The sequence below is a fragment of the Spermophilus citellus genome (genome assembly GCF_964194105.1).
Source record: "Spermophilus citellus genome assembly, chromosome: 2".
NCBI classification, from domain to species: domain Eukaryota; kingdom Metazoa; phylum Chordata; class Mammalia; order Rodentia; family Sciuridae; genus Spermophilus; species Spermophilus citellus.
Window position 1 is genome coordinate 252,178,643 of NC_138183.1, and position 23,189 is coordinate 252,201,831.

At 54.3% G+C, this 23,189-nt stretch overlaps 2 protein-coding genes across 5 annotated transcripts; both read left to right on the forward strand.

The window, feature by feature from the left end:
- Positions 1 to 1,348: 1,348 nt before the first annotated feature.
- ANKRD13D (ankyrin repeat domain 13D) lies at positions 1,349 to 12,904 on the forward strand. 3 transcript variants are annotated; one of them, XM_081280131.1, is made up of 15 exons: positions 1,349 to 2,036; positions 2,588 to 2,723; positions 2,840 to 2,964; positions 3,695 to 3,740; positions 3,821 to 3,964; positions 4,201 to 4,390; positions 9,610 to 9,685; positions 10,062 to 10,143; positions 10,335 to 10,396; positions 10,473 to 10,624; positions 11,468 to 11,625; positions 11,706 to 11,822; positions 11,909 to 12,072; positions 12,153 to 12,244; positions 12,517 to 12,904. In XM_081280131.1, the coding sequence occupies exons 1-15, from the start codon at positions 1,947 to 1,949 to the stop codon at positions 12,728 to 12,730; spliced, it is 1,848 nt and encodes a 615-aa protein (XP_081136257.1). In that variant the 5' UTR covers positions 1,349 to 1,946; the 3' UTR covers positions 12,731 to 12,904. The 3 variants fall into 3 exon arrangements, with proteins under 3 accessions (XP_081136257.1, XP_081136259.1, XP_081136258.1); XM_081280132.1 differs by having other exon boundaries at positions 1,353 to 2,036; positions 9,610 to 9,676; positions 10,494 to 10,624; positions 12,517 to 12,900; XM_081280133.1 differs by lacking the exon at positions 2,588 to 2,723 and having other exon boundaries at positions 1,350 to 2,036; positions 12,517 to 12,903.
- A 931-nt stretch (positions 12,905 to 13,835) lies between these two features.
- SSH3 (slingshot protein phosphatase 3) lies at positions 13,836 to 22,361 on the forward strand. Of its 2 annotated transcripts, XM_081280129.1 has the most exons (14): positions 13,839 to 14,046; positions 14,495 to 14,532; positions 15,113 to 15,335; positions 16,479 to 16,597; positions 16,675 to 16,746; positions 16,964 to 17,029; positions 17,126 to 17,314; positions 17,417 to 17,510; positions 17,722 to 17,850; positions 17,949 to 17,995; positions 18,687 to 18,833; positions 19,056 to 19,256; positions 19,345 to 19,618; positions 20,688 to 22,069. In XM_081280129.1, the coding sequence occupies exons 1-14, from the start codon at positions 13,981 to 13,983 to the stop codon at positions 20,973 to 20,975; spliced, it is 1,953 nt and encodes a 650-aa protein (XP_081136255.1). In that variant the 5' UTR covers positions 13,839 to 13,980; the 3' UTR covers positions 20,976 to 22,069. The 2 variants fall into 2 exon arrangements, with proteins under 2 accessions (XP_081136256.1, XP_081136255.1); XM_081280130.1 differs by lacking the exon at positions 17,126 to 17,314 and having other exon boundaries at positions 13,836 to 14,046; positions 20,688 to 22,361.
- Positions 22,362 to 23,189: the final 828 nt, after the last annotated feature.

Genomic DNA, 23,189 nt, shown 5'->3' on the forward strand with positions numbered 1-23,189 from the left:
TGACAGTGCGCAGTTGACAGTGCACGAAGGAAGGAAGTAGGCCTGAGAGGCCTGCTCAACCCAACAGGGAGCCCCACTGCCTGGTGACTGCAGGGAAGATGTGCAGGGAGGGGAATCCCTGAAGGCTCTGACCAGGCTGGCTCTAAAACAAATGGCCGGCCACTGCGTCAAGACACCAACAAAAGCCAAGGGCAGGAGGCAGGCGCAGGTTACTGCTTCTGTCCAGGACGTCCTCATGATGGTAGGGGCAGAGGAAGAGGTGAGAAAGGCCAGATGGAAGAACACGGCCCAGCAGGAATTTGCTGGGCTTGGGGATGAGAGGGGTGGGACTCTGAGATGGAACACAGGGAAGCACCATTCTGAGGCAGGACACCACTGCAGAGCTGGCCTGAAAGGAAGAGAGGAAATGTGACTGGATTTGGTTTTGCACATTCTAATGGGACACATGGCCAGAGATGTCCCAAAGGTGGCATCAGGGAAACGATGAGGGAAGACAAGTTCTTGCCCAGAGAGAAGCCTGACTTGAGAGTTGGTGGGTGAGAAGGGGCCTGGAAGAGTGGAGGGGCAATGCAGAAGTAAGGGCTGGTGGGGAACTGTGTTCAAGACTACAGGTTAAACAGCCATCAGGCTCCAAGCCCAGACACTCCAACGTGAGGCCGCCTTTGAGCAAGAGCTAAATAGCCATTAGCCCTTCTCTATCACACTGTCTAGTCCTTTTACAAAAAGGAAAACCAAGACCATAGGTTTAGCCTTGGGAAGCCCGGGCTGCAGCCTCATCGCCCAACAAAACTAGGACCAGAGGCCCCAGGCCCAGCCTCCCAGATCTAAGGGCAGCACTGAGCTAAGACCTGCGCCACAGTTTCGGTGTGGGTGGAGGCGATGGCTGTTTCGAAAGCCTTCTTCTCCTGGTCTCCAAAAGTGCATCCTTTGCAAAACTGCCCCCTGTGGTGGTAGCATTCACTGAGGACTGTCCTCCACCAAGAAGGCTCTGATGCCAGGTGAACCTGCGTCCCCTTACTTCCTGCGTAGTGTCATACTTCCATCCTTAACTCCAATGCCCTAGGGCCCGCCTCCCCGCGTCGGTGGGTCCAGTCCGAGGTGTGGTGGCCTTCACACATTGGCCCAGGTCTTTATAAGGGGCTTTATTTAGGCTCAGCTGGCCGATGTAGAGGCAACTGCTGGGTGCTCATCTCCAGAACGCTCAGTTCTCTGCCCAGCAGTGATGGGGCCAGGACCTCCCACTTCAGCAGCAGACAGGCACAGTCGGTGCCCTCAGGACCCCACCGGGGTTAAGGAGACAGGGGCCTGGACGGGGATTGGCCAGGGAAATGCGGGTGACCCATTGACAGTAGGACGTGGTCCAGCTGCGCACGCACGCGCACACGCGCTTGATACCCATCAAGGGTGCCCAGTCCCCGCCCAGCGCCGAGCCTCCCCGCCCCCGGGCCTCCTTCCTTCCCTTCCGGACCCCGCAAGGAGGGTATCTACGCAGGGTCTGGGGCGCCCCCTGCAGGTCGTGGGCGGAGTTGCAGTAAGGCCCGCTCTCTGGAACGCCCCCCGCAGACCCTTGCGGGACTAACTCCGGGGCAGAGACCCTGTCCTGGCTTTTCTCGGAGCTCGCGAGGTATTCCTGGCAGCACCCCCAGCCCACCCGCAGCACAAGGGCCGGGTTGCAGTGACCGCAGCTGCGGGAGGTTAAGGGGCAGCGGCCCGACGCCCCGCCCCATCCTAAGAAGCCCCGCCCACCTGGACCCCTACCCCGCCCTCCCTGCCGCCGGCGCCGCTGCAGCTGCTGCGGCCGAGGGGCTGGCGGGGCTGCGGTGGGCGCATCTGGGGCGCGGCTCCAAGCGAAGGCTAGGGCGCCACGCCAGGCCCGAAGCCGAGCGGGGCCGGGCCGCCCCCGCCGCGCCTGCTTGCCCGCGCGGGATGCGGCGCTGAGGCCCAGCATGGCTGGCCCGGGCCCCACCTTCCCGCTGCACCGGCTCGTCTGGGCAAACCGGCACCGCGAACTGGAGGCCGCGCTGCACAGTCGCCAGGTGAGGCCACGCCGGGCCCCTTCCCAGGGCAGCAGTCTCCATCCTGGGTGCCGTCCGCCCCTGCTCAGCTCCGCGTCTGCATCCCGGCTCCCTAAGCCCCAACCTGATCCGAAGCCCAGTCACCTGCCCTCGCGCCAGAGCACTCTGGCCCAGTCTCCCCGCACCGGGCCTCGATCCACGCTCAACCCCCTCACACTGCATCAATTCCCCGAACTCACCCGCGTCACCCTTGAGCCAGGCTGAAAACAAAATCCCATTCCTGGTGCCCTGGCTGGACCAAACTCCACATTCCTCACGCTCACCTTTGCCTAACCAGACCCCACCACCAGGCCCCCAAGCTCTGCCTGTTGGCATCGGGCAGGGGAGGTGGCCAATTCCTTCCCAGCCGTCCCCTCCCGTCCCCTGCCAGGATACACAGGCCACTCTCTGCCATCTCCCTGGCCTGGCTTCCTCCTGGTTTCCCACAGTGACTGTATTCCGGGTTCAACCCCATAACCTCCTTGCCTTGGCCTCTCCTCTCTTGCCTGTGCTGAGTGTCCCATCTCCCTCAGCACGACATTGAACAGGAGGACCCCCGAGGTCGGACCCCCCTGGAACTGGCTGTGTCCCTGGGGAACCTGGAGTCTGTGAGAGTCCTCCTTCGACACAATGCCAATGTGGGCAAAGAGAGCCGTCAGGGCTGGGCAGGTACTGCAGAGGGCAGAGGGGCTCCCCTTGAGACTGGCAGGACGGTTTGTAGGTGGAGTGAGTGGCCAGGCCTCGGACCACTGGGGAGGCTTCCCTCAGCAGCCACATGTCCCCAGTCCTGCAGGAGGCGGTCAGCACTGGAGACCCAGAGATGGTGCAGCTGGTGCTCCAGTACCGCGACTTCCAGAGGGCCACGCAGAGGCTAGCTGGCATTCCTGAGTTGCTCAACAAACTCCGCCAGGTACGGCAGGGCACAGGATATAACCAGCAAGGGGGTTGCCGCCCTGGCTCCCCCACCCCCCCGGCCAGGACTGAACTTGGAAGAGCACTCAGCCCATGCATCCTGCTTCCCCACCACTGTCTTGACCCCAGTCCAGGGTCATGTACAAAGGAGAAGAGCCCAGGCCCCAGGGGTGAGACTGGACCCTTTGAAAGGAGCCTTCATTGGCATGAAGAGGCCTCTGGTGCCAGAAATCTCTGTGTAGCTTTAGACTTTGGGCATTCTGGAGAGTGCATATTTCCTAAAAGGAGGTTGACTTCCCAGAGATGCCTGTGCCTGGAATGCCTGGTTCTGTCTGCCCTTCTGTAAGCAGAAGTCCAACTACCTCATGCCTCCCTCCCCCGCTGCTCCAGGAACAGTCATGGAGGAGTCAGTGGGCTCCTTTGACAGGCGGGGACTCTCAGACACAGAGGCAGCAAAGGCTTTCTTTCTCAGGACCCCAGTGGGTTTGTGACCAGCTCAAGACCAGACAAGGCCTCCAGATTCTTACAGCTTCCTTAGGCCTAGACCAGACCCCACTTGGCCCAGCCCCTCCTGGGCGGGGTTGGGATGGGGCATAGCTGGGCCATGGCAGTGCATCAAGACTTGCTGGGGTCCCACAGAGTGGTGGTGGACAAGGATTCCCCAGACCTGCTGACCCCCAGCACCAGGCAGGTGCATGAGCCTCACGGGCATCTCTGGTCTTTCTCAGGCCCCCGATTTCTACGTGGAGATGAAGTGGGAGTTTACCAGTTGGGGTGAGTGAGGATCACTTGGTGGCCAGAGACCTGGAGTGGACTTTGGGGGAGATCCCTAGTGACTTTGGCTTTCCCTGCAGTGCCCCTTGTGTCCAAGATGTGCCCGAGTGATGTGTACCGAGTATGGAAGCGGGGTGAGAGCCTCCGGGTGGACACCAGTCTCCTGGGGTTTGAGCACATGACCTGGCAGCGTGGCCGGAGAAGCTTCATCTTCAAGGGCCAGGGTGAGCTCTGGGACACTGGTTGCAGGCACGAGGCACACTGGCACTCTTGGGTTCTCCGTGGCTTCTAAGGACAGTACTCTTCTTTCTCTGCACTCTCCAGATGTGGAAACAGAGGTTGGGGGTTGGAGTGGATCCAGGGTTGGGGCTGTACCCACTTAGCAGCAGGTGGCTGAGGGCAGCCTGCTAGTGGGGCCTGGCACTAATCTGTCCTCCTCCCTACACCCTGTGGCTGGCAGAGGCAGGAGCCCTGGTGATGGAAGTGGACCATGACCGGCAGGTGGTGCACACAGAGACACTAGGGCTTGCTCTGCATGAGCCCGAAGCACTGCTAGCCGCCATGCGGCCCAGCGAGGAACATGTGGCCAGTCGCCTCACCTCCCCTATCGTCTCCACCCACCTGGACACTCGCAATGTGGCCTTTGAGAGGTCCGTTGGGGCCTGGCACACCGTGGGTGGGATGGGGAGAGGTAACAAGAGCCACCATGAGTGAGGGCAGGGCTCTCTGGAGGTTCCCTCCTGCTGAGGACTCTGGGAAGCTGAGCCACCTCCAGAGGCTGCTCAGATGAAGGGGTTGCCACGGCCCAGTATGTCATTCAGCCTGTGGTGGTGGCCTCCCATGGTGGGCTCAGAGTCCCCGCTGCCATTTATAGTGACAGCCATCTTCAGGGGTGAGGGGTCTAGATCACGATGTCCTGAGTTCCCCGACTTCTGACCTTACATATTTTCCGTAAAAACAAGGGTTTAGGCAGTGGAGACAGCCATTGGCACCAGCGGGGGCTCCTCATGGCTTTTCATTGGTGCTGCCATGTCTGGGGCAGAGACCTCCAGGTAGCCAAGGAACCTATACTTGGGCAAGAGTGTTATTTCCCACTGGGCGTGGTGGCACAGGCCTGTAATCCCAGTAACTTGGGAGGCTGATGCAGGAGGATGGCAAGTTTGAGGCCAGCCAGGGCAACCCAACAAAGCCCTGTCTCAAAATAAAATCTAAAACGGGGCTCGGGGTGTAGCTCAGTGGTAGAGTACCCCGGGTTCAATCCCCAGTGCCTAAACAAAGAAACCAATAAAAAGTGATTTTTCTGAAAACACATGCCTCCAGTTCTAGTAACAGACTTTGGAAACACTGTTTTCATCCAAGTAGCTTTATTGAGATAATTTTCCTATAGCATAGAGCTCACCCATTTAATGTGCACAAGTCTGTGGATTTGGTATATTCCTGGATACGTACCATCACTACAGTCAATTTTAGAACTTTTTTCCCTTCAAGAAGAAACCCTTCAGCTGTCACTGCCCTCCCCATTCCCCCGCTCCTCCCCCAGCCCTAAGCATCTACTAATTTAATTTCTGACCTGGAGATTTCCCTATTTTGGACCTTGATGTGGTGGGATTTAAAAATGTGTGGTCTTTTGTGTGTAAGCTTCTTTTACTCCCAGCTCACTGCTGCTTCATTCCCACTGTGAGGTGGAGTCACATTTGTTTGTTCATTAGTCCATTGATAGACACTGCGTTTCCACCTCTTGGCCATTATGAATGAAGCTGCCATAAATGTTTTTATATAAATTCTTTGGAGACGTATGTTTTAATTTCTCCTGGTTTTATGTTTTGGGGTAGAACTGCTGGGTTGTGTGGTATCTCCATCTTTAACTGTTGAAGGGCTGTACCATTTGGCGTTTCTCCCGGCAGGGCCCAGGGTTCCGATCTCTCACCAACACTTAGGATTGTCCATGCCTTTGGCTTGTTTGTTTGTTTGTTGGATCACAGCCATCTTACAGGATGTGAAATAGTCTCTCATGTGGTTGGGATTTGCATTTCCCTAATGACTAATGTCATGGAGCAGCTTTTACTGTGCTTTTTGAATCTTTATTTTTTAAATATTTTTATTAGTTATAGATGGACACAATTTCTTTACTTTATTTATTTTTTATGTGATGCTGAGAATCGAACCCAGTGCCTCACCCATGCCAGGCAAACGCTCTGCCACTGAGCCACAACCCAGCCTCTACTGTGATTTTTGGTTGTTTTTGTGTCTTCTCTGGAGAAATGGCTATTCAGATCCTTTACAGCATTTTTTTTTTTTAAGTTGGGTTTTCTTTTTCACATTTAGTGGTAAGAATTCTTTGTATAGTCTAGATATATGTCCCCGATCAGATATATGTTTTGCAAAAATTCTCTTCATTTCTGTGGACTGTCTTTCCACTAGCTTGATAGTGTCCTTTGCAGCACAAAGTTTTTAATTTTTAGGATGGACAGTTTATTTTCTTCCATTGGTCATTCTTTTGGTGTCTTATCTAATAATAAATATATCATTTTAAATGTAAGGACATGGAAATTTTCCCGTTTTCTTCCAAATACCTTTTTTTTTTTTTTTTTTTTGAGTGGGTACCAGGGATTGGCCATTATGAATGAGGCTGCCATAAGTGTTTAAATACAAGTTCTTTGGCGACGTATGTTTTAATTTCTCCTGGTTTTATCCCCAGCCCTGTTTTGTATTTTATTTAGAGGTAGGGTCTCACTGAGTTGCTTAGCACCTCGCTTTTGTTGAGGCTGGCTTTGAACTAGCAATCCTCCTGTCTCAGCCTCCAGAGCCATTGGGTACAGGCGTGCATCAATGAGCTCAGCACAACTAGATCTTTGAACCATTTTTTGAGTCAATTATTGTGTGTGTGTGTGTGTGTGTGTGTGTGTGTGCGCACGTGTGCGCATGCTTGCATGCTAGAGACTGAATTCAGGTCACTTTACTGTTGAGCTATATCTCCAGCCCTTTTTATTTTTTATTTTATTTTGAGACAAGTTCTCCCTAAAAGGCAGAGCCTGGCCCCAAACTTGCAATCCTCCTGCCTCAGCCTCCTGAGTTGCTGTGATTACCCGTGTGTGCCATTGCACCTGGCTCATAATTTTTTACATATCTTGTAGAACTTTGTTGCCTGGTATTTTGTTGAGGATTTCACATCCATATTCATAAACAATATTGGTCTGTAGTTTTCTTTCTTTCCCTTCTTCTAGGTAAATGCTCTACTACTGAGCTACACCCCAGCCTGTAGTTTTCTTATGATATCTGTCTGGTTTTGGCATCTGGGTGATGCCTCATAGAATGAGTTGGGAAGTATCACCTCTTCATCCATTTTTTTGGACAAGTTTGTGAATAACTGTCCTTAATTCTTCTTTAAATTATTGTTAGAATTCAGTGGTGAAGCCACCTGAGCCTGGGCTTTTCTTTGTGGGTAGTTTTTGTTGTTGTTGTTGTTGTGTTTTTTTCAAATATTTATTTTTTAGTTTTAGATGGATACACTATGTTTATTTTATTTTTATGTGGTGCTGAGGATGGAACCCAGTGCCTCACACGTGCTAGGCGAGCGCTCTACCACTGAGCCACAACCACAGCCCTGTGGGTAGTTTTTAAAATTATTATTATTGTCAATCAATCTCTTCACTTGTTATAGGTCTACTCAAATTATCTATTTCTTCTTAAATTATTTTCAGTCATTTGGGCCTCACTGGAATTTTTTCATTTCATCTAAATTATCAAATTTGTTGGAGTAAAGTTATTCCATCATATTCTTTTTTTTTAAAGAGAGAGAGAGAGAGCATTTTTTAATATTTATCTATTTTTTTTTAGTTCTTGGCGGACACAACATCTTTGTTTGTATGTGGTGCTGAGGATCAAACCCGGGCCGCACGCATGCCAGGGCAAGCGCGCTACCGCTTGAGCCACATCCCCAGCCCCCATATTCTTTTTTTAAAAAAATAATTTTCTTTTTTATTTAAATATTGTATTAGTTATTGATGGACCTTCATTTATTTATATATAGTGCTGAGAATCGAACCCAATGCCTCACACATGCTAGGCAAGTGCTCTACCACTGAGCCACAACCCCACCCCCAAAAGCCAGCCCCCCTCCTTTCTTTTTTATTTATTTTTATTTTTATTTTAATATTTATTTTTTAGGTGTAGATGGACACAACACAATGCCTTTATTTTCTTTTTTATGTGGTGCTGAGGATCAAACCCAGGTTGCCCGTGCTAGGCGAGCGCTCTACTGCTGAGCCACAATCCCAGCCCCTCTCCTTTCCTAATATAAATTTACAGCTATAAATTTCCCTCTAAACATAATTTTAGCTATATTTCATAAGTTTTGGTATGTTGTATCTTCATTCCCATTAATCTTAAAGTATTTGTTAATGTTTTTAATTTATTCTTTGAGACATTGGTGTTTTAGAGTGTGTTGTTTACTTTCCACAGATTTGCAAGTTTCTACTTTTCTTTCTGTTTGAAATAAATATTTCAAATTAGAAATCAGTATTTCTAATTTAATTCCATTATGGTTGGAAAAACATACTTTGTACATCTCCTATCATTTCAGTTTTATCAATGTTTCTTTCTTCCTTTTTTTAACACATTTGGAAACTGTTCATTCATTCAACAACTGACCATTGAGCACCTATTCCATTCCAGGGACCTTTTGAAATGCTGGAGATAAAATGATATGACAGACAAAAAGCCCTTCCCTAGCGGAGATAGACAAGTGAACAAGATAAATAAAGCATACAGTGTGATAGTGTGCTGATAGTATAACTAGTGAGGAGAAAAAAAAATTAATTTGGAAGGAGCCTAAGCACAGGAGGCTCTTAACTGCCACTCGGCAGGAAGGCTTCACAGCAGAGGGGACTTTGCATAATGACCTAAAGGAGGTGAGGAGCAATCCGGTGGCCTGATGAGAGGCAAGCCCCCAGGCAGGGTTTACTGAGGCCTAGCCTATGGTCTATCCTGAAAAATGCCACCCCAGGTGCATTAAGATTCCTGTTCTTTTGTTGTTGGGTGGAGTGTTTTTAGAATACCTATATAGTCCAGTTAGTTTATAGTATTCATATTTTCTGTTTCTTTGTTGATCTTTTGCCTACTTGTTCTGTTCATTATTGAAATGGGGTACCAAAGTCTCCAACTATTATTGTTGAATCAGACATACTTTTATTTTTGATTTTTCAGAAAATTTCAAGATGTGGGCTGGGGGTGCAACGCAGAGGTTGAGCACTTGCCTGGCCTGTGCCGGGCCCTGGGTTCAGCAATGACCAGTACCAACAAAAAAACAAACAAAAAAAGAAAAGAACAAAAATGTCAAACAACAAAAGAGGAGATGATGTTCTTACTCATCATCACCCGGCTTCAACATTTTACCTTTTTTTCTCTCTTCTGTTACTGGGAATTGAACCCAGAGGCGTTCTATTACAGAGTTGCATCATCAACTTTTTAAAACTTTTTATTCTGAGACAGGGTCATTGCTAAGTTTCCCAGTTTGGCCTTGAACTTGTGATCCTCCTGCCTCAGCCTCCTAAATTGCTGGGATTACAGGCATGTGTCGCAGCACCCAGCAACATTTCACCAGTCTTACTTCTGCACATGACTTTTAACAGATTAGGATGTTTTTTAACATGGTCCTGACACCATTATCAAATCTAATGAAGTTGATAATCCCTCAGTTATCTTCTAGTCCCCAATCCTTGCTCAAATGTCCCCAGCTTACAGGTACCCTCTTCAAGGGCCTTTCATGTTGCACAGTGGGAGGGACCCTGGGTGTTGGGCAGCCAGGTGAGGCTCTGGCCAGGTGCAGTGGGGTGCAGGTTCTCAAAAACTTCTGTCTGGTCTGTTGCAGGAACAAATGTGGTATCTGGGGATGGCGGTCTGAGAAGATGGAAACTGTCAGCGGCTACGAGGCCAAGGCAGGAGAGGCCAGTGGTGGGGACTGGGGGTCAGAGATGAAGCCCAGAGGCTCAGCTTCTCCACACCCAACCCTAGTGTGGAAGGAGAGCTGGAGTAGCCCTGACTCTGGAAGCCCATGAGGCCAAGGGCAGTCGCTGGGGCCCAGGGTCCTGAGGACCTGGCCTGTGCTGAGCACACCCAGAGCTCTGAGATCAAATGGGGAGAATTTTCTTCCTGGCCCTTGGGTTACCTCTTCTCATTGGTGACTCCTGGGGTTCAGACCCTGCCATCTCCATTGTGGGGAGCAAGATCTCATCTCTTGTCCCCTCTGGTCCTGTGCTGGTAAGGCTGAGTATAGGGAACAGAGCCTGATCCCCAGCTGCCCATGTCCCCCCTGCCCCCCAGGTGTACAGTGCCACCAATGTGGAGCTGGTGACACGCACACGCACGGAGCACCTATCTGATCAGGACAAGTCGAGGAGCAAAGGTAAACCCAGGTGCGCCTGCCCACTGCCCAGTCATATGCTGGTCTGGGGTCAGGGCCAAGAGTGCCCAGGGACAAGCCAACCCATTCTCAACTGCTCCCTCTCCCACCCAGCAGGAACTCTCAGGTGGAGGGAGGGTGGGGCAGTACAGGTGGCCCAGAGTCCCCTCATGGGCTGCCCCCCTTCTCCTCAGGGGGGAAGACTCCGTTCCAGTCCTTCCTGGGGATGGCCCAGCAGCACTCCTCCCACAGCGGGGTGAGCAGGGCTGGGGGGCGTGGGGCCTGCCTGAGCCCGGGTGGGCAGGGCACATCTCTTCATCCTGAGGCCTAAGGTCCGGTCCTGGGCCCCCCAGGCTCCTGTACAGCAGGCAGCCAGCCCTACCAACCCTACAGCCATTTCCCCCGACGAATACTTTGACCCCAGCTTCAGCCTGGAGTCCAGAAACATCGGCCGCCCCATCGAGATGTCCAGCAAAGTACAGAGGTGAGGTCTGGGGACTAGCTGGGGGCTTCCTTTAGGGACCAGGATGCCGCTTGGACCGCCTGAGCCCTTCAGAGTCTTGTAACCCCTGGGGCCCATTATATTCTCACTTGGTGGGCTCTCCCTGGATTCTGCTTCCGAGGGCAGAAGCCATGTCTTTCTTATCCGTGGTCCTGAGCACTCGGCAGGTGCTTTGGCCTAGAGAAGTAGTCACACTTCTTTGATGAATGAATGAATGTGTGGCAAGGCCCACGTATGCGTTTTATTCCACTTACTGAGCGTGCTGGGGCCAGGGCACGGCAGGTGGAAACAGCCCATGTAGGAAGGACCCACAGCTCTGCAGCCTCAGGCTGTGTCCCTGGGACGTGTCTTCTGCTCCCTCAGTGTCTCCCTGAGTGACATCAGAAGTCACACTTGCCTGCTTCCCACAAGGATCTGATGGTCAGGTGAAAATGGTCACAGTGGACATACCCTTACAGCAGGTCTAGCACTCTTCTGGCCACTTCAGGTGGATCCTCTCAGCCACCCAGTGGTGGAGCTGGGATTTGAACCCCAGCAGTCCTGACCCCTGGGCTGTGCTGGACTCGAAAGTACAGCCAACTATATGGTGCTGACTAGTTCTGGGTGGAGGAGGAGGATGGGGCTGTGGATGAGGTCCTGGGAGAAGCCCCTGCTTGCCTTAGACCAGATGAGTGGGCACAAAACCATCACAAGTGCCCGGCTGGAGGCACCTGGGGACACCAGCTCCAGGGGAGGCCATCAGGACAGCTGAGAAGGGAGGAGGCCTAGGCTCATGGAAGGACCATCAGAGAGTCCCTGACCCCAGTCCTTTGTTTGGCTGGGCAGGTTCAAGGCCACATTGTGGCTGAGTGAGGAGCATCCCCTTTCCCTGGGTGACCAGGTGACGCCCATCATTGACCTGATGGCCATCAGCAATGCTCACTTTGCCAAGCTGCGTGATTTCATCACCCTGCGCCTCCCACCTGGCTTCCCCGTCAAGATTGGTGAGGGGGTGGCCCAGTGCAGCAGGGGGACCTCCCTGGATGTGGGGTCAGACAGCTCAGGCCTGGCTGTCTCCTTACAGAGATTCCCCTCTTCCACGTGCTGAATGCCCGCATCACCTTTAGCAACCTATGTGGCTGTGATGAGCCCCTGGGCTCCGTGTGGGTGCCCGCCCCCAGCACTGCCGTGGCCGCTTCAGGTAGCACCAGCGGGGGCAGAGGGAGGCTGCAGCTTTCTGGCTGTTGAGCCCCAGCATCTGAGTTGGCTCCTCTGCCACCTGCCCAGGGAGCCCTTTCCCATGTGAGGTAGACCCCACCGTGTTTGAGGTGCCCGAGGGATACAGTGTGCTGGGCGCAGAGCGCAGCGAGCCCCTTCGAGACGAAGATGATGACCTGCTGCAGTTTGCCATCCAGCAGAGCCTGCTTGAGGCAGGCACAGAGGCTGAGCAGGTGGGACTTGGGCAGGGGGTGGGCACTGGCTCTGCAGCCACAGGGCTGAGGTGACAACTCTGGGCTCCTGGCCACTGCAGGTGACTATTTGGGAAGCCCTGACCAACACACGTCCTGGCACTCACCCTCCTCCCCAAAACACAGTGTATGAGGAGCAGCTTCAGCTGGAGCGGTGAGGCCCTGCCTGGCCCGAGCCTCTGGTAGTCCCTGGCAGGGGTGGGTAGCAGGGAGATGCGGTCTCAGGATCCCACTCCCTCTTTAAGGCCATCTCCAGCAGCAATGATGCCTGCAACAAAAGGTGGCATGAGGGACAGGAGGGACAGGTCCTGCTTGGCTCTCTCCCTCACACTGCCTTGGTCCCCAGAAGCCATGTACCCAGCTCCTTGGCTCCTCCTCCAGCCTTCCCATTCACTGGTTTGCTCTCCCTCTCACATTGCCTGGCAGGGCCCTCCAGGAAAGCCTGCGGCTGTCCACAGAGTCCAGGGGTCCTGGATCTCCTCAGAGGACGCCCCCATCCCCTGTCCCTCCAAGCTTTGAGGAGCAGCTTCAACTGGCCCTGGAGTTGTCTTCGAGAGAGCAAGAGGAGCTGGAGCGGCGGGGGCAGCAGGAGGAGGAGGATTTACAGAGGATCCTGCGGCTGTCGCTCACTGAGCACTGAGCCATCTGGCCCTGGGAGGGTGTCTGTCCCAAGACTCTCTTGCCTGCTTTTGTAATTTGTTTATTTATTTATAAACTGCTGCTGAGCTGGGGGCCTGGAGCCCTAGGAGTGGGCTGGCAGTGGGAACCAAGATGGAAATAAACCGTCAGCAACAGGTTTGCTGCACTCAATGGCTGGAGCTGGGGAAGGGGTCACTGTGCAGAGGGCTCTGAGAGCAACCACGGATGAAGATCTTAGACCTGATTAAGGGGACCATGGCCCCCTTAGCTTCTCTTTGAGTCTCCATCTCTTCATCTGTCAATTGAGAAGACCATCTCCTGAGAAGTTGCAAGGGGCTAACACACCTGCCAAGTGCCCTTACCCAGCAGGTGCTGCATGAACAATTCCCCCCCCCCCAGCCCTACCCCAGCTGGAGACCAGGTTCCTCCTCTCATCCAGCCCTGGTCTTCCTGAAACCTGGCCCTACTTTGGGGGTGGGGGGCGGAAAGAGGAAAGGCTGGGCCTCCAGACCCTACTCTGTCCTCACTCCCTACCCTGACTCTAGCGAGTGCCATCAGAGTGACTTCCCTCTGCAGCTGTAAACCAGGCTTAGCTCTGCCCCACTCGACCCCAAGTCGGAACTGACAAATTGCCTAGAGCTTCGTGGGCGATTTCTACAGTCCAACCGCATTTCTCTGCAAACTTGCGCCTCCCAAAATCCATGCCATGAAGACCAAGCAGAAAGAAGGGATATTTGTGGTGGAATTCCTCGACTTAAGGCTCACCGTGCTTGATCCCTATCCCCTGCCTCCCTAGGACTTGGCCTAAAAGGGCTCAGGTGATCTAACTGGGCGGAGCACCGAGGTCCCTGGCAGGGGCGGGCCCAGGCAGGGGAGGACCCAGGCAGGGGTAGGGGCAGGCCCAGGCAGGGGCAGGAGCGCTTCCTGGCAGGAACCACCCAACGCAGGAGTGAGTTAAGGTAGGGGCAATGTTACCTGCGCCCCACCTCCGGCCCCACCCCCACCGTGGATGGGGCGGGGCGAGGCGGGCCGCACTGAGGAGACCCGAGGGGAGGGAACCGCGGTGGCTCAGTACCGGCTCTGCAAGCCCAGCTGGACTAGAGTCTGGCCCTTTAAGGGCCGCCCCTGAGGAGGTGCCAGGCCCTGGTGGCTCCAGTCTCTCCTTCCTGGTCCTGCGGGGCAGGGACTATCCGTGAGGCTGTGAGAGGGGGTCGTGCCTGGGGCTCGCCCAGGTGTCCCGGGCCTGAGTCCATGGCCCTGGTGACAGTAAGCCGCTCGCCCCCGGCCAGCGGCCACTCCACGCCTGTGGGGCCCACGGTGAGTCTGGTTTGGTGCTGCCCACGCAGTTGGCTGCCCGCTGGCCTGGGGGCGTGCGTCCTGCCCGCAGTAGCCTCCTCCTACTCCAGGGGGTGGGCGGGGGAAACCTCGAGCCTCAGACTCCAGCTGGGGGTCCTGCGGCTCCCAGGAACCCCACCAAGCAAGATCCCGAGTCCCGAGCGCCAGCCCAGTTGCTGAGGCCCAGAGCCGGGCTATCCCTTCGCACACCTCGGCATCCCCAGCCCACCCGCCCCGCTGTACTTGAACTTGGACTTCCATAGTACCTCCCCGCAGGGAGGGGCCTGGGAAGAGAATTGACATCTGACACCTTTTCTCTTCGCACCCCCAAGGAACGCAGGGTAACCCCCCCACACACACCCACTCTGAGAAGGGAGGGAAGGAGGGTCGCCCTGACCCTCACGCTCTCCTGGGGCTCCTTTCTCGGCAGGACCGGGCTGCGAGGCACAGAAGCCAGCTCCAGCGCAGGTGAGCATCTTTCCCTGGACCCAGACGCCTCCATCCAGCCTGGGGCCACCCTGGACTCCAGGTGTCAGGGACAGAACTCTCCCTGGAGGATTTGCAGCCAAACTCTAGTGCCTATGTGGGCCTTGGCTCCAGGGCCTGATCGGCTTGGGACAGACGCATAGGGCTACCTTGGCTTCCATCTCCCTCCTTAAAGGAGTGTCATCTGGCACTCCTTTGCCATCCTTCACCCACGGCCCCAGTCTTTGGCTTGGGCTAGTGCTCACTAGCCAAAGGGCAGGTTGAGGTGGCAGGACCTGACTCCTGGGTCCCCCACCAAGTTTACCCCCCTCTCGGGGCAGGTGGAAAGGGAAAGGAGCAGCCCATCCCTGCGCCAGGTGAAGAGGGGCTCAAGGGCTGAGGCTGGTTCTCCAGGCTGGCAGCCGGCACCAGGGCCAGTCAGAAAGCTCTCGCACCTCCACTCCAGTCCTAAGGACTCTCTGGGGAGGGGGTCCACCATCCACTTCAAGAAGCTCTCCAGGAATTCGGACACCCCTGAAGTTTGAGAACCCAGGGGCCATAATGATCCCCACCACCCTGTCAGGCAGAGCTTTGCCGTGCTGCGTGGGGCCCTCCTGGGACTGCAGGACGGGAAGGACAGTGATAATGCAGCCGAGGCCGGCTCTGAGCCAGCGGAGGAACCTCAGGATGAAGAGCAGCCTCTTGGGGACCAGACAGACAACGGGCAAGGGCCCCAGAAACAGGAGCAGAGGCAGCACTTGCACCTCATGGTGGAGTTGCTGAGGCCACAGGATGACATCCGCCTGGTGAGGGGCCATCCATAGCCCACACGGGGAGGGGGTGGAGCCCATGTGTCTGATGGGGGCACCCCGAGCAGTGGAGGAGCTACTCAAGTCCTGAGGACCCTACTGTTTCAGCTACTGACGTTTTAACAGGCCGAGGTCATGGCCTGGAGGGCTGTGAAAGACTGGGAGGCTTGTCCTGCATGAATGCCAAATTAGGTCCTTGAGGTGGGAGTCAGGGGAGGGAGACTTCCTGATGACATATGAGTAACCCAGAAGTGCTCAGGGCGTACTCCATGTCCAGGGAGGCTAAGGGCCAGCCCTCAAAGACTGCAGACACATCAGTAGCAAAATGTGAAAAACAAGATGCAGTCTTTTGTAAAGCTGGATTTCAAACAGGAGTACAGGCCATGAGATTAGGCCCTTAAGAGTTCTTTGGTGATAAACGTTTTTGTATGTGGTGCTGGGAATTGAACCTATGGCCTCATGTAGGGTTTTTATAAAATCGCCTTTCTAGGCAAAACCAAAAACTGGGCCACCTGTCAGTCCCATTTCTCCCCCATTCTTTTTTTTTTTTTTTGGCACTAGGGATTGAACCTGGGGGCACTTTACAACTGAGCCACATCCCCAGCCCCTTGTTTTAAAATTTTGAAATAGGGTCTCACTAAGTTGCTTACAGCCTCATTAAATTATTGATGCTGGCCTCAAACTTGTGATCCTCATGCCTCAGCCTCCCAACTTGCTGGGATTACACCATACCTGGCCCCTTCCCCCCTTTTATCCCCACATAGTCTTCTTTCAAGAAAAAACCTTTTTGGGCTGGGGTTGTGGCTCAGAGGAAGAGTGCTTGCCTTAGCATGCATGAAGCACTGAGTTTGATCCTCAGCACCACATTAAAAAAAATTTAAAAATAAAGGTCTGTGTCCACCTACAACTAAAAAATAAATGTTAAAAAAAAAAGAACCTTTTAAACATTTCAGTGGACTGTGAAATCCACAAGTTGGGAACCACTGGATCCTAGGCACTGGTCTTAAACCTGGGAACTGGGGGTGGGAGTGGGAGACACAGGGGCCAGAAGGGCTGTTCTGGATTGGGGTATATCCAAATGGGGTGGCAGAGTAGGGTCCCCAAGGACACTGTGATTTGGACTTCTCCCATCTTCCCCAGGCAGCCCAGCTGGAGGCAGCCCGGCCTCTGCGACTCCGCTATCTGCTGGTGGTTTCCACAAGAGAATGCCTGAGCCAGGAGGAGACAGTCCTCCTGGGGGTGGACTTCCCTGACAGCAGGTGGGAGCAGGGAGAGGAAGGGATGGGGCAAAGAAGTAAGGTGCTAGGGACTATGGATCTCTCTCTGTCCCTGCCAGCTCCCCCTGCTGCACCCTAGGTCTGGTCTTGCCCCTCTGGAGTGACACCCAGGTGTACCTAGATGGAGATGGGTAAGCCATGGCAACTGGAGAGGCGGGTGGGGAGAGACTAGGGCAATAGCAGACCTGGGTTGTGGTCTGGGGCCTACTCTTACCTCTACCTCAAATTCACTGTGTGATCCTGGGCAAGTCACCTAATTTCTCTGGGCCTCAGACTCCCACATCTGGCAAATGGGTAGGTTCTCTGTCTGAGTTGGAGTTTGGCTCCACCCCCACCTCATCTCCTCAGGGGCTTCAGTGTGACATCCGGTGGGCAGAGCCGAATCTTCAAGCCCATCTCTATCCAGACCATGTGGTAAGTGTTGCAGTGGCTGAGCCCCAGGGCAGCCTCTTATCCTTGGGAGATGGCTGCAGGGAAGGCAGTGTGACCCAGACTCTTCTCCTGTCCCAGGGCCACGCTCCAGGTGTTGCACCAGGCATGTGAGGTGGCTCTGGGCAGTGGCCTCATACCCGGCGGCAGTGCCCTCGCCTGGGCTGCCCACTACCAGGAGAGACTGAACTCTGACCAGAGCTGCCTCAACGAGTGGATGGCTATGGCTGACCTGGAGTCCCTGCGACCTCCCAGCGTAGAGCCTGGCCAGTCAGTGCAGGGAGGAGGGCCAGGGGGAGGGCAGGAAGGAAAAGGCGGAGGGCGCTATGGCAGAGAGGGCAGGGCCCTCTAACTGAGGGGTTCTGCTCCCAGGCCGTCAGAGCAGGAGCAGATGGAGCAGGCGATCCGGGCTGAGCTGTGGGAGGTGCTGGACACCAGTGACCTGGAGAGCATCACTTCCAAAGAGGTGGGCAGGGTGGGAGGGGCCCAGGGCTTGCCTCTCCCTGGAGCCCTTCCCACCTGCTGCCCTCCAGTTCTGAACCGTCCCCTCCCCCATACCTGGCCTCAACCCAGTCATGGTCTCAGCTGTCTAGATGGGAAGGGTACTGTCCTCAGAGGCCCCAGATGGGGGGAGGGGGTGTGTCAGGAAGTTCTCCTCCTCTGGGTGCTGCCCACAGATACGCCAGGCCCTGGAGCTGCGCCTGGGATGCCCTCTCCAGCAGTACCGGGACTTCATTGATAACCAGATGCTGCTGCTCATGGCCCAGCAAGACAGGGCTTCCCGCATCTTCCCCCACCTCTACCTGGTGAGCAAAGGCTGCAGGGGTGGGCTACAAGACCCCAGTGGCTGCTGCTCAGAGGCACAGACAGGCAAGGGAGCCTGGTGCTTCTCTCCACTCCACAGGGCTCTGAGTGGAACGCGGCCAACCTGGAGGAGCTACAGAGAAACAGGTGGGGATCCGGTCCTCTCAGGACTGCCACCGCTCTCCCCTTCTCTCAGCATCCGCTTAGGGAATGGCCTAGCCAGCTGGCTCTGCTTCCAACCCCACCCAACGCTGTTGCCCTTGCATGGGCTCTCAGGATGGATGGCAATCTTACTGCCCACTGGCCAGCTATTGGCCCCTATCTGTAGAACAGAGGGCCTTAACCATGCCAAGAGGAGGGCAGCGGCCTGCACTGTCATGGACCATCTTTTCCAAGCAGGAAGTGGCTTCTGTACACCTGCCCATGTCTTGAGAGAGAAGGAAATCCCTCCTTTCCAGTGGGGACCTGATTGCCTGCTCTGTGCACGGGTTTCTGGGAGACCTGCTAAAGTCCCTGTCACTTGCTGCTGCAGAGCTACCCAATCTCAACTTAGTTCAAAAGATGGGCTCTAAATTCCAAGAGTAATGGAAGGGTTACTGCTGTAGTGACCTCAGCCACCTGGACCAGCTGGGGAAACTCAAGGCCAAGAAGGTAGAACCATGTGCTCCTGGTCAGTCATCTGCCAGCTGGTTCAGCTCTCTTCCCACCAGGAGCGTTGCACTACCTGACTTTCAGAGCCCAGAACTAAACAGAAACACCCAAGGTCTGCTGGGTCTGGTGGCCAGTGGGCCTGGTGCCTGGTGTCCATGTCAGCCTGGCCTTGGGCCCTTTGGTACAGGGTCAGCCACATCTTGAACATGGCCCGGGAGATTGACAACTTCTACCCTGAGCGCTTCACCTACCACAATGTGCGCCTCTGGGATGAGGAGTCAGCGCAGCTGCTGCCCCACTGGAAAGAGACACACCGCTTCATTGAGGCTGCGAGGTCAGTTCTTCCTGGCTCCAGTGGCCCAGTCCCAGTCTCACTAGCTGGCCCCGGCTTCTGGCAGACCCAGTGTCTTCTTCCTGCCCATTCTGCCCTCAGCTCTGTGTCCTACTCCAGCCCCATTTCTGCTGGGTCAGAAGCCCCTACCTGCCCCTCTCCCCATGCTGCAGGGCCCCTCAGGTGAGGAAGGGCTGGGGACTAACCATATCCCCCCCTCTTCAGAGCACAGGGCACCCGGGTGCTGGTCCACTGCAAGATGGGTGTCAGCCGCTCGGCTGCCACGGTGCTGGCCTACGCCATGAAGCAGTACGGCTGGAGCCTGGAGCAGGCTCTGCTCCACGTGCAGGAGCTGCGGCCCATTGTCCGGCCCAACCCTGGCTTTCTGCGCCAACTACAGACCTACCAGGGTATCCTGACTGCCAGGTATAGACGGGGGACAAGGAGGGATGAGGTGTATGCTGGGAATGGCTGCTGGGCCACTCAAGGCTGACTCAAGGCCACCTCCTCACAGCCGGCAGAGCCACGTCTGGGAACAGAAAGTGGGTGGGGGCTCCCCAGAGGAGCCCTTGGCCCCCGAAGTCTCTACACCATTCCCACCTCTTCCACCAGAACCAGGGGGCAGTGGGGTAGTTAAAGCTATGGGCTTGGAGGAAAGCCAGGCAGCCCCAAAAGAAGAGCCAGGGCTGCGGCCGCGCATCAACCTCCGCGGGGTCATGCGGTCCATCAGTCTTCTGGAGCCCTCCACAGAGTTGGAGGGTGCCTCCGAGGCCAGTGACCTCCCAGAGGTGAGGCTGGGTTGGGGTTCCATCTGCAGTGGTGGGGGCCGTGAGGAGGAGGAGGAATGGGGGAAGACCAGCACTAGTTCTTGGCTTTAGGCCCTGAGCAGGGGGATCTCGGGTGCCTGGTCCTTGCCTACTCTAGTTTGTCCACCTAGTATCTCTCACGACCAGAGAAGTCTGTCCCCCAAGCTCCCCAAGGATGGGCACTACATTCCTGGGCATCTCCCTTCCCCCTTCTGAGCAGTTGAGGAGACTTAGTGAGGGCAGGTGAGGTCTTGGGAGCTGAGAACAATCAAGAAGCAGGGCCAAGCCAGCCCATTCCAGGTCACGCAGCCTGACAAATGGACCTGCTTTCTAAGGGGCTTGGCTTCCAGCTGTGGAATGAGCATCTTCCTCAGGCCCTGAGTGTCACAGCCAGCTTTTGGTCCTGGGGACATATCTTGCTTGCCCTAGGTGGGATGGGTAATATGGTCTCCCAAATCCGAGGAGCCCTGCGATGGAGGATGGGGTGGAGAGGGCTTTAGCAGTCACAGGGCCCAATTATGACTGAGTGAGGAAGAACCCTGTGTGCTAAGTGCTTTAGGGCACTAAGCTAGGACTGGAAGCTGATCCTTGCCTGAGGAAATCAGGCCCAACAGTGACTCAAGGTCAAATGGTTGACCCAGAGGAAAGAGTCTGTTGAATGCAGGAGCATTTGCATGGACCAATAGGGAAGCACTGAGGTTGACGGATGGTGTGGGCATTGCCGAAGGCTGGCATTCTCACCAGGAACCCAGACCCATGAGTCTACACAGCTTAGTTGGGGGCCTGGCACCGAGTTCCTTCTGTGGCCCACTAGGCCGACTGTACAAAGAGAGGTGGGAGGAGAGGCTGGTGAACCCCGGTGGTGGTGGTGGCGGGTTCAGGGCAGTTGAGGAGAGAGCTTCTAGGAGCCAGAAGAAAGCTGCAATTAGGTGAGGTCAAGGACCTGAGAACAGCTCGATTTTTCTGTATTCAATTGACAAACATCCTGCACCTACCTTCTTCCTAGCTCTGGCCTCCCAATGGCTCTTCTTCCTATCCTTCACCCTTCCAGGTTTTTTCCTCCCATGAGTCTTCAGATGAAGAGCCTCTGAGGTGCTCCCCTCAGCTCTCAAGGGCTAAGGGAGGCCGCCAGGCCCCAAAGGGGTCTTGGCCTGCCCTGAAGTCTCGCCAGTCTGTGGTTGCCCTCCAGAGTGCTGCCCTCGTAGCCAGCCGGACGCGGGCCTTCCAGGAGCAGGAGCAGGAGCAGGGGCCGAAGATTGGAATATCCTCCACACCTAGGCTTCGGAAGGTGGTGAGGCAGGCCAGTGTGGACGAAAGCAGAGCGGAGGGCGAGGCCTGACCTCACACACGCCTTCTCCCCTTAGGCTTTAAACAGAGAAACTGATCCACTGCCCTCAGACAAGCACCCCTCACACCTGCGGCCCACACACACTCCCTTGAGCTCCTCCTGGCAGGACTACCCAGACCTTGTCACTACAGCACCACCTACAGCCTTAAATCTCAAACCACCTATCAAGGGCTCAAAACTTTCTTTTTTATTTTATTTTTATTTTTTATTTTTTTTTTGGTATCGGGATTGAACTCAGGCTCACTCGACCACTGAGCCACATCCCCAACCTATTTTGAATTTTATTTAGAGACAGAGTCTTCCTGAGTTGCCTAGCACTTCGCCATTGCTGAGGTTGGCTTTGTACTTGTGATCCTCCTGCCTCAGCCTCCTGAGCCACTGGGATTACAGGTGTGCACCACCGCGCCGGGCAAGAGCTCAGAACTTTCTACTGGGGTGTGGGTAGAGCGACTGAAGGTGCCTTGGGGAGTGAGGGCACCCTAGTTTCATTCTCAACGCTCCCTAAAATATTCACTTGCAGTCACGGAATCAAAAATAGAGCTTTTAAAGGCAAATTTTCTGGCTTAGGCCCCACCTCAACTCCTGTACATCCCATCTTGGTCCTTCTACCCTCACCTATTGCCATGGAACCAGTGGTCCCCAAAGGCAGAAAGGACCCTCAATCCCCAGCCCCAGAGGCTCTGAGGGAGCTGGCAGGTCACCTCCTTCACACATCACAACTGGCCTGCTGCTGCCCCCAGTCCTCCCATGGCCCTCAGTGGGTCTTGGGGATCAGGCCAAAGAGCCGCCTTCTGTCCTTTGTGGCCTCTGGTCAGTTTTTCAGTCTTATAGTATCTGACTTTGTACTGAGAAATAAAACAAAAATTTTTCACATTGTGATTTTACATTTGATGATAAAGCCATCTGTCTTTCACTCAGATCCTTCTCTGTTTCTAAAAGGAGGTGGTTGGCCTCTCCTACTCCTTCCAGTTTTGTCACTGTTCCCAGGTGTCCTGTGACAGCTCAGTTTGGGCAAGTGGTATATTTGGGGGTGGAATTGGAGTTAAAATGGAGAGGAGGGGTGACAAGTGCTATTTCCCTCCTCTCTAGGGCAGGGCCTGGGTAAATGTTGGCGGTGCAGGCTCCCTCACGGGAGAACATGTCTACACGGGGAGCAGGCATTTGGCTCTGTTGGGACAGCTGAAGGAAATTATATATGAAGAAATGGAAGATGCTACTGCCTATTTGGGCAAGACCAACCTATTCCAAAAGCTAAAACTCCTTTTGGACACTTGATGCCAGTTCTTGAGCATATTTATGGTTCCAAGAATCACCTTTATGGGACTGGGTTGTAGCTCAATGGTAGAGCACTTGCCTAGCATGTGTGAGGCACCGGGTTCCATCCTCAGCACCACATAAAAATAAATAAGCCAGGCACAGTGATGCATGCCTGTAATCCCAGCATCTCAGGAAGCTGAGGCAGGAGGATCTCAAGTTCAAAGCCAGCCTCAGCAAAAGCGAGGTGCTAAGCAACTCAGTGAGATTGTGTCTCTAAATAAAATACAAAATAGGGCTGGGGATGTGGCTCAGTGGTCAAGTGTCCCTGAGTTCAATCCCTGGTACCAAAAATAAGTAAATAAATAAATAATAAAACAAACAAACAAACAAAAGAATCACCTTTCTCCTACAATGAAAAAGAGCCTGATTTTCCAAGCCAACTAATAAATGCCAGAGAAGGATGTTTGATGACCCTACTCCTTTTGCCTAGAGGTTCTTTTAGTGTTTAAGAAGAGTCAATGCTTCCATCTTTGTCATTTTTGTCTCTTCCCAAGATCATTCTCTCAGGTGCCCCACGATATACTACACTGTTGGGGGAAGGAGGTAGTACTCAATTCCTTTGTTCAAACCAGGGCTCAGAGATAGGAGCTGGCACTGAACCTCTTCACACTCATTGAGACCATGTACCAAGCTTTACAAATGAATCTCCCAGCCCCTGGGGGATGCCCAGACTACTCTAACCCTAAAGCACTGTGGGGCAGGAGACTTGGACTCCATCTCTGGCTTCACAATTCCAAGTTATTTCACTTTAAGTCTCTGATTCTTTCTGTAAAACAAAGGGATTAGACTTTTAACTCTAAGAACCCCTCCCCACTAGATTTTTGTTAACAATGAATGCCATTTACCCATAGCAAGAATTCAGTCTCTGTGTGCTCTACAGAAGAGGAA

Bases quoted from the DNA above. Each gene is read 5' to 3' on its own strand.
- ANKRD13D (XM_081280131.1), top strand. From the start codon at position 1,947: ATGGCTGGCCCGGGCCCCACCTTCCCGCTGCACCGGCTCGTCTGGGCA. The intron at 3,741-3,820 runs GTGAGTGAGGAT...CTTTCCCTGCAG, and splicing joins GTGGGAGTTTACCAGTTGGG to TGCCCCTTGTGTCCAAGATG. The intron at 12,073-12,152 runs GTGGGACTTGGG...TGGCCACTGCAG, and splicing joins CAGGCACAGAGGCTGAGCAG to GTGACTATTTGGGAAGCCCT.
- SSH3 (XM_081280129.1), top strand. From the start codon at position 13,981: ATGGCCCTGGTGACAGTAAGCCGCTCGCCCCCGGCCAGCGGCCACTCC. The intron at 15,336-16,478 runs GTGAGGGGCCAT...CATCTTCCCCAG, and splicing joins CACAGGATGACATCCGCCTG to GCAGCCCAGCTGGAGGCAGC. The intron at 17,996-18,686 runs GTGGGGATCCGG...CCTTTGGTACAG, and splicing joins GAGGAGCTACAGAGAAACAG to GGTCAGCCACATCTTGAACA.